Source organism: Carassius gibelio, chromosome B21 (assembly GCF_023724105.1).
Source record: "Carassius gibelio isolate Cgi1373 ecotype wild population from Czech Republic chromosome B21, carGib1.2-hapl.c, whole genome shotgun sequence".
Taxonomy (NCBI): Eukaryota; Metazoa; Chordata; class Actinopteri; order Cypriniformes; family Cyprinidae; genus Carassius; species Carassius gibelio.
In genome coordinates, this window is record NC_068416.1 from 3,211,094 (window position 1) to 3,225,756 (window position 14,663).

General features: G+C 38.5%; 2 protein-coding genes across 2 annotated transcripts in view; both read right to left on the reverse strand.

Moving 5' to 3' along the window:
* The window catches only part of LOC127986006 (uncharacterized), a gene marked incomplete at its 5' end in the record, with an annotated part of 403,871 nt that overhangs the window by 296,089 nt on the left and 93,119 nt on the right, over window positions 1-14,663 (reverse strand). The window lies entirely within an intron of this gene.
* Window positions 220-3,492, reverse strand: LOC127985990 (uncharacterized). The gene is made up of 5 exons (XM_052588219.1): window positions 3,207-3,492; window positions 2,458-2,551; window positions 1,765-1,928; window positions 1,521-1,587; window positions 220-648 (listed from the first exon to the last, which is right to left on the reverse strand). Exons 1-5 carry the CDS (start codon window positions 3,341-3,343, stop codon window positions 328-330), a joined length of 783 nt encoding a protein of 260 aa, XP_052444179.1. The 5' UTR covers window positions 3,344-3,492; the 3' UTR covers window positions 220-327.

A 14,663-nucleotide genomic window follows, 5' to 3' on the forward strand; every position in this document is an offset into this window, starting at 1 on the left:
TCCACTTTAGGAAGAACTGGATCACTTTCAACACGATCATCATCTAAACGAGGTTCCTCATCTGAGAGTGCAGACTGTACTGTATCTGACTGGGTAGAAATATGAGTGGGACGAACAACTGAACAAGGAACATGAATTTTGTCCAAATGTTTTCTAAACCCAGAGTATGTTGAAAACTGCTTTCGGCAACGCTGTTGATTGCAAACAAGTCTAGACTTAAAAGTGGGATAGAAACCATGTTCACACTTCAAATGTGAAATCAGTGAATGGGCATCAGCATACAACCCTTCACATCTGAAACAGAGCAACATTTTTTCAAGATTCAGCTCAGGTGCTATTCAGCAGTTTAGCTCGCAGTTCTTTCACTCTTGGTGCCTCTTTTGTTTTTCCAACATCTATGTTATAAACCGTGGTCTGCAGGAAAGTGTAGAAGTTGATGAGAGTGTTGTCATAGGATATATTAAAAATGTAGTGTACTTTGAAGAGCTCATCCAAAGCACCCAGAGAACCAGCCGTCTGACAAGGGATGAGCTTGTTATCCAGAGCAATGTAGTAGCTGTCAATCACGTCTCGACTCCTCCCCACGGCTAGAAGATATGGTTGATGACTTTGGCTTTTCCTCAGGTGCTCATCAATGCTGCAGCATGACTACAAAGGTGAAAAACAAACAAAGTTACCCTTCCAATTTTAGTCTTTTTAAACATTTTACTGGTAACAAAATAGACCTAAAAAAATTTAACACTTGGTAATCTTATCTCATTTATCAGACTATACAACCTTTGTCTTTTGAAAAACTGCAACACATATTCCATTATTTATTTATTGCACGTCAACAGACAGCAAGAGTTTTATCCTGCACTTCAAGTATTATCTTTGTAAGAAAAGTGTTTTTGGCCACTTGCTTTGTAGATGCGTGTCACACATTATATGCACGTTCTTGCCTTTGACCACAATGAATTTGAAGTAGTGCTTTCCACATTGAAAATGGCAACTTTTCATCGGATTGCTCCTGACTCGCCATTTCTGCTACTGCTGCGAATCTCTGTGTAGCTGTTGCATCACGCACGCATACACGTGTGTGTGTGTGTGTTTGGTGCTGCTTGCGCGGGTGCTGGCATCTGTGCAAAAACACTGTCTCTGATTGGCTATGGTAGAGTCATAAGTTTCATGGTAGCCAATCATAATCGCTTATCTCATTATTAACCCATCTCCTCACTCGCTGTGTGAGCCAGGGGTGCGTTCGGATTGCATAGTTTATTAAATCAGTGCATAGTAATTCAAAGCATTTAACGTCCAGTAATGTTAACAGCGTTGTAACGACGGGAAAAGTAATTAGTTAGATTAACCCGTTAATGAAAAAATAACGTTGTTACCTAACACTGTTCTTTTAAACTGTGTTATTCCAAACACTGCTTATAAATACGGATACATTTTTAAGTTTGGTTAACTGAAGAAAGTACTGATTAAATTACAAGGTTTAAACTGATTTTAACCAAGTATAAAAATAAAAAAACCCTTACCTTATGAAACACCACAAGTTTCTCAACTGCATCAGAGGCACTTATTTTTGCAGCAATCTTTCGCCCAGCAGATGGTGGAAGAAGGTGAACCAGTAAAAGCAGTGTGGATAGATCACTGTCCCAGTCTGTGGTAAAATAAAAACAGCAACAACAAATAAAGAACATTACACTCGAGTGGAATGGGACCAAAAGCATGACTATAATCAGATTTATTGACTATTTTTGCCTACTTGAATCTGTGGCATTCTCAGGGGCTTTCTCAGCTGACATCAGGAGACGTTGCACAGGAGATGTCTTAGTCAGGTTTCTTGCTTCTTGAATGATTTTTGGCTTAAAGGTTCCATTCCACCTTTCCAAGAGCTTTGAGGATGTGTTCAAATCGAACAGAAGAACAAAATCTTGGTTCACCTTGAAAATATTTATCAGCATTAGACACTTACACATGCACTTAAAGCAACATTCAATCATTTTAAATATTACTTACTAATCCTTTGGTGTCTAGAAACCTTGGAAAGGTTTTTAGAATATTTGTTGCTGTATCAGCATCGTGAACAAGTCCCTGGCGATAGCGAAATGTCTGTCTCATCTTTTCAAAAATGGTTTCTTCAACTCCTGTATGAGCAAGAAGTGAAATGGCCTCCACAAGAGCATCTCCCTCAAGCTGATGTTCTAAGCTAATGTCTCTCCTGATGTTTGGACCTCCTTGTTCAGAGCTAGGCTTATTCTTTCTTTCAGTGTGACAAGAGTGGTTTCTTTGAACGGTTTTTAAACGCCAAGCTAGATAACCACTTCCGCTTGCTGCATCATAAAAGTGCTCCTGTAAATTTGGGGGGAAAACAGGACCATTTTACATTCATACATCTAAATCTAAAGATTCCACTTATCAATCAATTCCTTCAAGTAAAAACATTTGATAATTTTATGGAAAAAGTCTTACATATCCCTTCTTGGAAAATGGGTCTTTCAATGAAGGAAACAAAGACACAATTCCAATGGCATACTGCTCTCTCTGCTTCTGGGTTGGAATCCTCCTACCAAAAATAAAATGTACATATATGGGATGGGACAGCACGTACCATATTTTTCGGACTATAAATCACATCAATCCAAAAATATATCATGACTAGGAAAAAAAAAAACACTGGACTATAAATCACATTTATTTAGAACCAAGAGAAAACATTACTGTTTACAGCGGCGAGAAGCCGCTCAATGCTGCTCCGTGCTCCTGTAACCTCGACTACCATTTTCCGCTACATATTTTACTACCTGTAGTTTGTAATCTGCAGAATAGGATTTTCTTTTTGGGGGCATTTTGTTTGCATTCAGTCTTTCTCAGTTGTCTTAATATTTCAGTTAACAGTTTTCAGTGGTAGGCTACAGGAGCACTGATCAGCATAAAGCGCGTAGACAGTAATGTTTTATCTTAGTTCATTTCTCTCGGTTCATGTTAAATTAATTTAGATAAATAAGTCGCACCTGACTATAAGTCCCAGGACCAGCCAAACTATGAAAAAAAGTGTGACTTATAGTCTGGAAAATATGGTAAGTGACAGCTATGCATAAAAAAAAAAAAAAAAAAAAGTCTTCCATTTAGATGATAGATTTAGGTCTCTGCCTTAATTTTTAGCTGAACCCCCCCAACATATTATAGTCAATTATCTTAAATGTGTAAATGTAGCTTACCCATGCCTCTCTGTCATGTGCCCCACCAGTATGTTAACAAGCGCTCTTCTCATTTCATTTGACAAAGTCTCGGTGGCCTTGTACTCTTCAAGAATTTCATCTCCTTTGGATTTCTCTTTTAAGGCAGCAAGCACCATCTATGTTAAAACAATAAAAGCATAGTTTGCTCATATATCATTCTTAGGCCTGTCACGATATATATACTTTTTGGTGCTACATATTGTCCCAGAAATCAATTGTGATAAATTACTGAATTTTTTCATCAGTTAGTCTATATTAGCATAATTATACAAATATTACACAAGCACAATGTGGAAGAAATGGCATCACAGACAAACACAGATAACACAATGTTCAACTTTAACTGTAACAGTATTTTAAATTGTTATAAGAGGTATTTTAAACATCTTTTATTGTATTTAGGGGTTGTAACGATATTTGGAAGTACAAAATTGATGGTGATATTTTATGATTTTATGTCTTTCAATTAATTAACAAGTAGGTCTTTAACATAACCCATTACAAAAATGTCTGCTCCATCACAAATAATTTGTTTAATTTTTGTTCAAAAAAAAAAAAAAAAAGCTTCATTAGAAGATGGAAATATATAAAAGCTATTTTAACTTGTCCTGTCCTATGCCCTATATCTATGCACAGTTGCATAGAGTCTGCTCTATATTACATGTAGGCTATAATGTCTATAGTTAAATGTGTGCATTTAAGTATTTTAGCAGAATAAAATATAATAGCGTGCTTGTACCGCAAGACATTTAAAATGAGGTGCCGATGCGATCACTTCAAATACAAGTTTCTTAGCAGTTTCTTAACACTTCAAATAACCAAACAAGATACTATTTTTGCCACCTGGGTCCCTCTGACCTTAAGCATGTAAAAAATGAACCGAAACTCCATTGCCTCAGACATGAAAAATAGATCTATAGAACATGGAATGTTTTAATAATAAAACCTGTATATAGTGGGCATTAGGGCTGCACGATGTGTCGTTTAAGCATCGATATCGCGATGTACGAATCCACGATAGTCACATTGCAGGATGTGCGATGTAGGCTGTCGTAGTTTATCTGTTATTCATTAACTGTACTGGCCAGCTGCTCCCCGGCCCTTGTCGAATGTGATTTGCGGATTAATTGCACAGCTTAGAGAGAGACAAAGAGAGCGCGAGTGAGAGAGACAGAAAGAGAGGGAGCGCGAGAGAGACAGAGAGTCATTTAAAAACCAATACAACTGTAATACTCAAAGATTGATTAGAGTAAGCAACTTGAATTATTGAATTCAATTGAATCTCATTTTTCATAATTTTTAAATGGTAACAAATAAAAACATGAGAAACTCATGTCACCTCCTTTGCTGATCTTTGCTCCTCTGCTGCTCCAACTCTGTCATCTTGCTGTGATGTTTTGAGCCTTTTGGCACATCTTTCAGAGGGTACATCTTGTTCACTAGATGAATGACTTGTCAGTGTATCTGTGGAGCTGGTTGCTTCCTCTGCCAAAAAAACACACACACATAAAAATACTATAACTGTGACCAATGTTTGTAACCTGCACTATTTTATGTATGGAACAAAAGTACCTTCACTAAGATCTTTTATGATTAATGTTGATTTTGGGTTTGCTTCTAGCAACTCTTCCAAAATGTCTTGATCAATTTCAGTGTGGGACTCGTCATATATCTTCAAGTCTGCTCCAGTCTGTAAATCAAATCTGCTTCGCACTGTAGATCAATAAAAGCAGTCATAACTATACTAAAATAATATGCCTAAAAATATGAGTTACAATACATAAATATAGATTGATACATCATTTGATTAATCGCATGATGCATCAATGTACACACACAAAAAAAGTTTTTCACAGAGGTTTTTTCTTGTATATTTTATGCGTGTAAAGCGCAGAAAATTATGTTCTTGTTGTGCTTAAATTATTAATTTTGCATACAAATGAATCAGAAAGAAAATACTAAGAAACTTATTTTTCTTAATGTCCTTATTATGGTACAGGAGTGAAATATTCACAATTGCAATGTTCATGTTTTAAACGTTGGTTGATGAATTAATAAAGTTGTATAGAATAGACATATATTATTGTAATATTGATCACTGCAAATCACTGCAATTAAAGTGTGAGCAAATATCAAATGCCCATAATTTCAAATAAGATAAAAACAAGGACACTTACCTTCATTTATGAAATCTGTAAAAGTGAATCCATTTTGTAACTTTATGAATTTCTTGGAGTTTTTGAACTGCACTTTCACAAACATGACGTTAACCTAAAGGGGGAAAAAAGCTCTTAAAACATCTGTGTAGGTCAGGGATCCTCAAATCTGTACCGCAAGATCCACTTTCCTGCAGAGTATAGCTCTAACCCTAATCAAACACACCTGAGCATGCTATTCTGTCTTCAAGATCATTAGAAAGTCTCAGTTAGGTGAGTTTGATCAGGGTTCGAGCTAAACTCTGCAGTGCATTGGACCTCCAGGGCAAGATTTGAGGAACCCTGGTGTAGAGATTCACTTTATTTTATTTGTCTATGGACATCATAAAATAATTTGCTATATTTTTTCAGTTCTTTAAGTTTTATTATTATCTGAAACCTGCTATGATTTATATTCCATAGTGTCTTAGGATTTTCAATGCATTTAACACCAAATAAGCAATCAAAAAAAAGAAAAAGAAAAAGAAAGAAAAAAAACATTACCAACAACAATTCAGAAACAAATACAGGCAAATTAGAAGTGGGCACTTCAAGGTTTCTATAGAAAAATTACTCAAGCCTCATGTATTTCAAGGAAAATGTGTGTTGTATTACTAAAGAGAGTTTATACGGTCAAATGTGGACTGTTTAAACCTGCCGTTAACGTTACTCCCTCCCACACTTAACGTTACTTAGAAATAAAAATGAGTCCTTAGACTATTTTTCCCGTCAGGTATCTCTGGCTTCACAGCTTTGAAAACCCCTGTCTAACTAAACTACACGGAGTACATTTTTTAGGACTGGGTTACAGTGATATTTTTAGAGATAACTGATATACCGTTTTAACTGCTTAAGTTAAGAAACCCTGGTCTCCACATGGCGAGTCGAAGAAAATGGCGTCTTCGAGAAATTTCAGGCTGTAGCGCGCGCAGCACGTCATGAACGCTACACAGACCTGACTGTTAACATCATATACACATAAATACACACAATATTCTAAACTGAATTTGAATTATTAAATAGATTTGATAGTTGTTTCAATCAACCAGGTAACGTTAAAGTATTAAAGTCAATGTCAAATCAATTTGAACATACTTTTATAACAAGTGCTGCTAAACCCAATCGAAAAATTATTTACATTTATGAAATACATCACTTACTTTATGCACTTCTCCACAGTCCTGTATGCTTCCAGTTAATAAAACACGCTTCTTCGCTAGAGTGGCGATTCAAATAAAATGGCGTCAGTGAGAAAAGTTTTGGCTGGTTGAAGCTTGCACCACGTAAATGTCCCGGATGTGTAATCACACTACCAGTGTTGATGAGCTCAGATTCTTAGTAGTTTCACCAGCCAGAGTAACCTTTTTTACACCATCAGTGTTAATTCAACACCATAACATTAACACTTCACTCTAAAACACCGTAACACCAGGATTTTAACTCTGGTGATTTTGCTGTGCATGTAACACCAAATAATGGAAAACTTTCCCAAATCGTTCATCAATCTGTAGTAATTAAAATCGATTCGTAAACGTGATTTCACCATTTTCACAAATACAAAAACAGCATCATCATCTGTAAATCCTTCAAACTTATTTCGTCTACTCATATACACAGCCATCTTTGCTCTTCCCAAAATAAAATTAAAGAGTTGACACTGTTCCCTCTTTTTTTGGGAATACCTGTACCCTAAGATAAACAACTGTTTGGAAAAAACTACACCAAACAATTTAAAAAGCTCTTCCAGCATGGAGAACAGTGGCACAAGATGACAACAGTCTATAAAACAGTGAAAAACTGTCTCACGAAGAGTGCAAAAAGGACAGTCATGATTAACATCAGGGTTTAAAACAGAGATAAAAGAGTTAACAGCCACAGCGGTGTGTAAAACTCTCCACTGCAAGTCTGCAACCTTCTTCAGCAATGGTGGTTTGTACAGCGATCTCCATTCAGGTCCAACACCGTCTATCAGACCTAAGCGAGCTCTCCATGGAGTGTCAGTTTTACCATTTAACTTATCTTTGTTCAAGATTTTTACAATCAATCTGTATAACAATTTCTCATCGGCATCATGAATAGACAGACAGGGATTATTGATTTCTAAAAAAAACCCTGTACAATCCTTAAAGTCTGGGAGAACCTTCATCAAGGGAAAGGAATCATCAACACTATGTTGAACAGAATCACCACCATAAAAATGCAGCAATGTGCGCTCTGCATCTGTTAAAGCCTCTTTCCACTTTTTGAGCATCTATTCTATCATGCGAACAGAATGCACCTTTAAATGAGAAGCAAGGAGTTGAGCATTGTCCATGTCTACACCTGTAAAGTGAATTACATTCCCCAAAGTCACAACATTGGACAAACAGAACTGTTTGAGTAAACTGGGACCTATTGGACAGGCCGCACTCAAACGCGTCCCATACACCACTGGCTCTTGAAGAAGCCAATAGAGTGATGTGTGATGCTCTGTCCTCTCCGTTTTAAACAGATTCCAGACTCTGAACAGCCCACGGTAGAAACTTGGCAATCCACTGGTGTTAAGCTGCTTTAAGTCCATCAGAAACAGTGTTTTGTTTAGGCCAAGTCCACCTAATTGGTTCAAGATCGTACATGCCAACGGTCTCCACACTAGGTCTACGGGACCACACAGAAACCTCTGCACGAACTGAAAACGTAAAGTTGCCCCTCTACTGTTCAGATGAATTAAACCTTGTCCTCCTTCATCCTTCGGCAAAAATAGCACACTTTGAGGTGTCCAATGCAGACGATCCCAGAAGAAGTCAACAAGAAGTGCCTGAATCTTTGACAACAAATCTGAGGGAGGATCTACACATGAAAGACGATGCCATAATGTGGATGAAATCAGATTATTAATGACAAGAACTCTACCTCTATAAGACATTTTCGGTAAAATCCACTTCCATCTGGCAAAACAACCTTTAGTCCTTTCAAGAACATTATCCCAGTTTTTAAGGACAAAGGTTTCATCGCCCAAAAAAACACCTAAATATTTTAACCCCCCGTCTGTCTTCCAATTTAATCCCACCGGTAACTGAAAATTGTTTTCCATCACTCCTGTACGGAGAGCTTCGCTTTTGCTCCAGTTAACTCTGGCTGAAGAGATGACACCATATTGATCTATAACATTAGTTAGCATATCAATATCTTGTTGGCTATCCACCATGACAACTAAGTCATCTGCATATGCAGATAACTTTAAAGGTAAACTGTACCCTGGTAAAATCACACCTTGTAAGACAGATCTAAGCTTATGTAAAAACGGTTCAAAAGCCAGAGAGTATAACATGCCAGAGAGGGCACAACCCTGTCTAATTCCCCGCTGGACCTGAAAAGGAGTGCTCAAAACACCATTGACTTTTAAAACACTCTGAACATCACGATACAAAGTCTTGATCTTGTTGATAAAACCAGAAGTAAACCCAAAGGCGATCATTGTTTGCCATAGATATTCGTGTTCAACACGATCAAAAGCTTTTTCCTGATCGATTGAAATAATTCCCATTTTAAGACCAAAAAGCTTAGAGATTTCTAACAAGTCTCGAATGAGAACAATGTTATCAGAAATCAACCTGCCAGGAACGCAATAGGTCTGATCAGGCAAAACAATTTGATCCATCACTTCAACAAGCCTATTTGCCAAAACTTTGGATAGTAACTTATAATAAGTACAAAGCAGGGACACCGGCCTCCAGTTTTTTAAGAGCTGCAGGTCACCTTTTTTAGGCAGCAAAGTAAGAACTGCCCTCCTGCAACTTAAAGGCAGATGTCCATTGGCTAAGCTATCCTTTAGCACTGCCAGGAGATCTTCTCCAATTATGAACCAAAAACACTTGTAAAAATCAACAGGTAAACCGTCTAGTCCAGGAGTTTTCCTGCTCTGCATACTCTGCAAAGCTATATAAAGTTCCCCCAGGGAAATATCTGCTTCCAACACCACATTACTTTCCTGTTTAACCTGGGGAAGACCAGAGTAAAAACTCTGAGCTAACATCTGCTCTTCTTGGTGTTCACATTTATACAAATCACTATAAAAACTGACAGCAAGCTTACGGATAGCAGCATGATCAGACAGCACATGTCCGGAGTCAGACTTTAGACTGTGAATATACCTCTTTTGACCATTTTTCTGCTCCAATCCAAAAAAAAAAATGTGATGGAACATCCATTTCTGCCACACTCTTAAAGCAGGACCTAATAAGAGCTCCTTGTGCTGATAACCCAAGCAGGGACGTTAACCCAGACTTTTTTATCTCAAGAGCTTCAAGATAACATTGATCCTTTGTGGCTTCAGCCAAGACCTGAAGCTCTTCTACTTCTGCCTCCAGAGCTTTTACTGACTTCAATAACCCTTTGGTAACATAACAATTATACTGTTGACATAACTGTTTTGTTTGAACTTTTCCAAAGTCCCACCATTGTTGTAAAGACATAAAATCATTTTTTGTACTTTGGTGATTTTTCCAAAAAGAGACAAAAGTGTCTTTAAAATTTGAATCTTCGAGTAGAGAAGTATTAAAATGCCAATAGGCGCTACTGGGCTTTACACACTTCAGAAAGACACAAATCACAACAAGTGAGTGATCAGAAAAACCGGCAGGGCTAATAAAGCTATTTTTAACAACACTAGAATGATGCTTAAAACAATAAAAACGATCAAGTCTGGCCATAGACAATAAATTGTCTTTACAATGAGTCCAGGTATACTGCCTGTGATTGTTATGTAACCCTCTCCACACATCATGTAGCTCATGAGTCTCTAACATCTGAATCAGAAGAGTACGAGAGGCAGGATGAGGCTCTACATGATTTCTGTCAAGTCTACTCTCTGTGCAATTCCAGTCTCCACCTAGAAATAAAAACTCTTTATCATTGCAATCTCTAATAACATCATTTACCTTTTCTAAAAAAGTCAATCTCTCTTTACCAACAGACGGGGCATATACAGTGATAAATACAAATTGTACATTTTCATATAATACTCTGACTTTTAATAGTCGACCTTCAATAAACTCTTCACATTCAACAGATTGAGGATTGAAACTTTTGGAAAAAAGAACACCCACTCCACAACTGTTGCTAGTTTTGTGACTTAAAAACACATCACCCTCCCATTCTCTCTTCCAATCGACTTCATTATCAACAGTGCTGTGTGTCTCTTGTACAAAGATAACATCTAATTTTTTAAGGGAGCACAGTCTGGAAAATGTAGCTCTTTTTCTTTCATCTCTAGCTCCATTCAAATTCAGACTGCCTATTTTCAACTCACTCATAAAACAAAAGAAAAAAAGAAAACCAAAAAAGAAACCGGAAATAAACAAATATGAAATACTAAACATATTCGCCATCTTCTAACTCTAAAATTCTTAACTGAATCAATAAAAAGTTGCAGATCAGGAAACACATTCTCAAGTCTAACATTCCTAGCACCTTTAGTGCTCTTAAGAAACTTCTTAATACTCAACATAGAGTAGCCCCCTCTTTCCAGGGGCAAGGATTGTGAGGAAACTACAGAATCTGCATCAGAGTTTACCTCAACGTCACTATAAGAAGTTTGGGAGCAATCATGAAGATAATTTTTTTCCTGAAACTCATCTCTTGCTTTTTTTTCCTTAACAATATCATCGTCATATTTGTCATCTACCAGCATCTCACTTTCTTCAGTCGAAGGACATTCCACTTCCTCTACTCCTTTCTGAGTGCTATTTCTGGCCTTTTCCATATCATGCCGTCGACTGTTTTTAACTGGAGATGGGGCCTGAAAAAGCTCTTCATTCCTCTGTCTTGATCTTTTATTTTGTTCAAGCTTCTGAGCTTTGTGTGATTTTTCAGTTTTTAACCCGTCTGATTCATTACGTTTTTGTCCCTGAAAAAATTGTAATTAATTCTGTTTTTTCCCCTGAGTTTTTCTGATTCACTCTGTTTCTGTCCCTGAATCTCATGTGATTCACTCTGTTTCTTTCCCTGAATCTCATGTGATTCACTCGGTTTCTGTCCCTGAATCTCATGTGATTCACTCGGTTTCTGTCCCTGAATCTCATGTGATTCACTCTGTTTCTGTCCCTGAATCTCATGTGATTCACTCGGTTTCTGTCCCTGAATTTCATGTGATTCACTCTGTTTCTGTCCCTGAATCTCATGTGATTCACTCTGTTTCTGTCCCTGAATCTCATGTGATTCACTCTGTTTCTGTCCCTGAATCTCATGTGATTCACTCGGTTTCTGTCCCTGAATTTCATGTGATTCACTCTGCTTTTGTCCCTGCATTTCAATTAATTTGCTCTGCTTTTGCCCCTGTATTTCAATTAACTCACTTTGTTTTTGCCCTTGATTTTCATTTGATTCACTTTGTTTTTGTCCCTGAGATTCGTTTGATTCATTGTTTTTTTGTCTCTGTGGTTTACTTGACTCACCCTGTTCTATGGTCTTTTTATTAATCACAACAGGGAATTTCTTTGTGCATGATCGTATAAGATGGCCCTCCGTTCCACATCCTAGACATTTCATTCTTCCAGACGTTACATAAACATTGTAATCATAATCATCCACTCTGAACTTGAACACTAAATTTAGTTCTTCACTGTTGTTTTTAAGGATCATGAAAACCTGTCTTCTAAAAGAGACAACATGTCTCAAATGGGGAGATTTACAGCCAAGGCCAATTGTTTTAATCGGCGACATTAGCTGTCCATGTCTCGACAGTTCTCTCTCAAACATTTCATTACTTATAAATGGAGGGACTTGCGACAGAATTACCTTTTTTGCCGGATTAACGAGCGGCACCGCTTGAATCAAGATATCTTTGATCGTTACTCCTTGTTCAACAATTGTTGCAACTTTATCAAAACTATCAACAAAGATCACGACGCCGTTGTTCATCCTTGACGCGGATTTAACACTTTCATAACCAACAATCTCCCCGACTGCCAAAGCGCAATCCTCCACAGAACAGTCAATACTTAAACAAAGTTTAAAAGCATGTCTACGCGTGAGCGTTTCAAGCCCCGCTCCTCCTCCAACACCGCGAACCGGCATGACTCCCGGTTACACCGGTCGACGCCTCCACTATAACCACGAAACCACTTAAACTACACCACTAATAATGAACTAAATAAAACTAAAACAACATAGAAGAAAAAATAGAAAAGTAAGATAGAGAAAAAAAGAACCACGCTCTCAATCTCACATTTACTCACGCAAACCGCTCTCCTCCACGCACCTGCACCCACAGAGAGAGAGAGAGAGAGAGAGAGAGAGAGAGAGAGAGAGAGAGAATGAATGAGTGAGAAATTAGCTTACTTATGCACAATCACAGACAGTACCCTTGAAAGACACCAAACGAATCAAATCATAGGCAAACTTTAAGCAGCATTTAAATCTCCATAGAAAAATTATACTTGCAAAGTCTCTGTGTGACGCTAGACCGGCGCGCGCGTGGGCTGCGCTGGAGCTTGGCGTGAGCATGGCCTCTTTGTCTTCCGGCCCGGGGCTGCTGCGGAATCGCGTGGTATTTGAAAGGTTCAACAAACAATGTTCCAGAATTCGTTTTCCTTGTGTGGAGAGGCGAATAGTTGAATAAACTTAGTAAAGAAAAGAAAAGAAAACAACGAAAACGAAAGCTTCCGAAGGAGCCATGAGAATTGCTGTCCTCTCAGCCTCTCAGAACTCAAATGAGTTCGTCAAAGCATGACGATTAAACAGACACCAAAAGTGACATATATAAATGATCAAAACATGAAGTTACATTCAATTGCAGAATTACACACATTTCAGAATCAGAATCAGAATCAGAAAGAGCTTTATTGCCAAGTATGTTTGCGCATACAAGGAATTTGTTTTAGTGACATAAGCTTCCAGTACACAGAGACACCAACACACAGACAAAAAAAAAAATGTAGCCACATAAATAAGTGTATAAACAATTGTGCTATAAATGATAATGGGATAGGATTGAAAAAGATGCAGGGATGTACTAGGATGGAGGGGTAACAAATAAATATAAGGATGTTGCAATTTGTTTGCATAAGCATAAGTGGGGAACATTTAACTGTTCATGAGGTAGATTGCCTGGGGGAAGAAACTGTTTTTGTGCCTTGCTGTTCTGGTATTTGCGGCTCTGAGACGCCGGCCAGATGGCAAAAGTTCAAAGATGGGGTGACTTGGATGTGAGGGATCCAGAGTGATTTTATGAGCCCTTTTCCTCACTCTGGATGTATACAGTTCTTGAAGGGTGGGCAGGGGAGCACCAATAATCCTTTCAGCAGTCCGAACAGTTCTCTGTAGTCTTCTGATGTCCGATTTTGTTGCTGAGCCAAACCAGACAGTTATAGAAGTACACAGTACAGACTCAATGACGGCTGAGTAGAACTGTTTCAGCAGCTCCTGTGGCAAGTTAAACTTCCTCAGCTGGCGAAGGAAATACAACCTTTGTTGGGCCTTTTTTACAATGGAGTCAATGTGATTGTCCCACTTCAGGTCCTGAGAGATGGTGGTTCCCAGGAATCTGAATGACTCCACTGCAGTCACAGGGCTGTTCATGATGGTGAGTGGGGAAAGTGCAGGTGGGTTTCTCCTAAAGTCCACGATCATCTCCACTGTTTTGAGAGTGTTCAGCTCCAGGTTGTTAAGACTGCACCAGACAGCCAGCTGCTCAACCTCTTGTCTGTAAGCAGACTCATCACCGTCCTGGATGAGGCCGATGACTGTAGTGTCATCTGCAAACTTCAGGAGCTTGACAGAGGGGTCTTTAGAGGTGCAGTCGTTGGTGTAAAGGGAGAAGAGCAGAGGGGAGAGAACACATCCCTGAGGGGCGCCAGTGTTGATGGAGCAGCTGTTTGATGTGAATTTCCCCAGTCTCACTAACTGTTGCCTGTCTGTCAGAAAGCTGGTGATCCACCGACAGATAGAGCTAGGAACAGAGAGCTGGGTCAGTTTGGTCTGGAGGGTTGTTGGGATGATGGTGTTGAAAGCCGAACTAAAGTCCACAAACAGGATCCTCACATAAGTCCCTGTTTTGTCCAGATGTTGCAGGATGAAGTGCAATCCTATGTTGATTGCATCATCCACGGACCTGTTTGCTCGGTAAGCAAACTGCAGGGGGTCCAGTAAGGGTCCAGTGATGTCCTTCAGATAACCCAGAACCAGTTTTTCAAACGACTTCATGACGACAGATGTTAGAGCCACAGGCCTGTAGTCGTTAAAGATTAACACACGCTAATAA

Coding starts and splice junctions, on each gene's coding strand:
- LOC127985990 (XM_052588219.1), bottom strand. CDS start 3,343: ATGGTGCTTGCTGCCTTAAAAGAGAAATCCAAAGGAGATGAAATTCTT. Junction 2,552..3,206: donor CACATGACAGAGAGGCATGG/GTAAGCTACATT, acceptor TATTTTTGGTAG/GAGGATTCCAACCCAGAAGC. Junction 1,929..2,457: donor CATTTTCCAAGAAGGGATAT/GTAAGACTTTTT, acceptor AATATTTTCAAG/GTGAACCAAGATTTTGTTCT.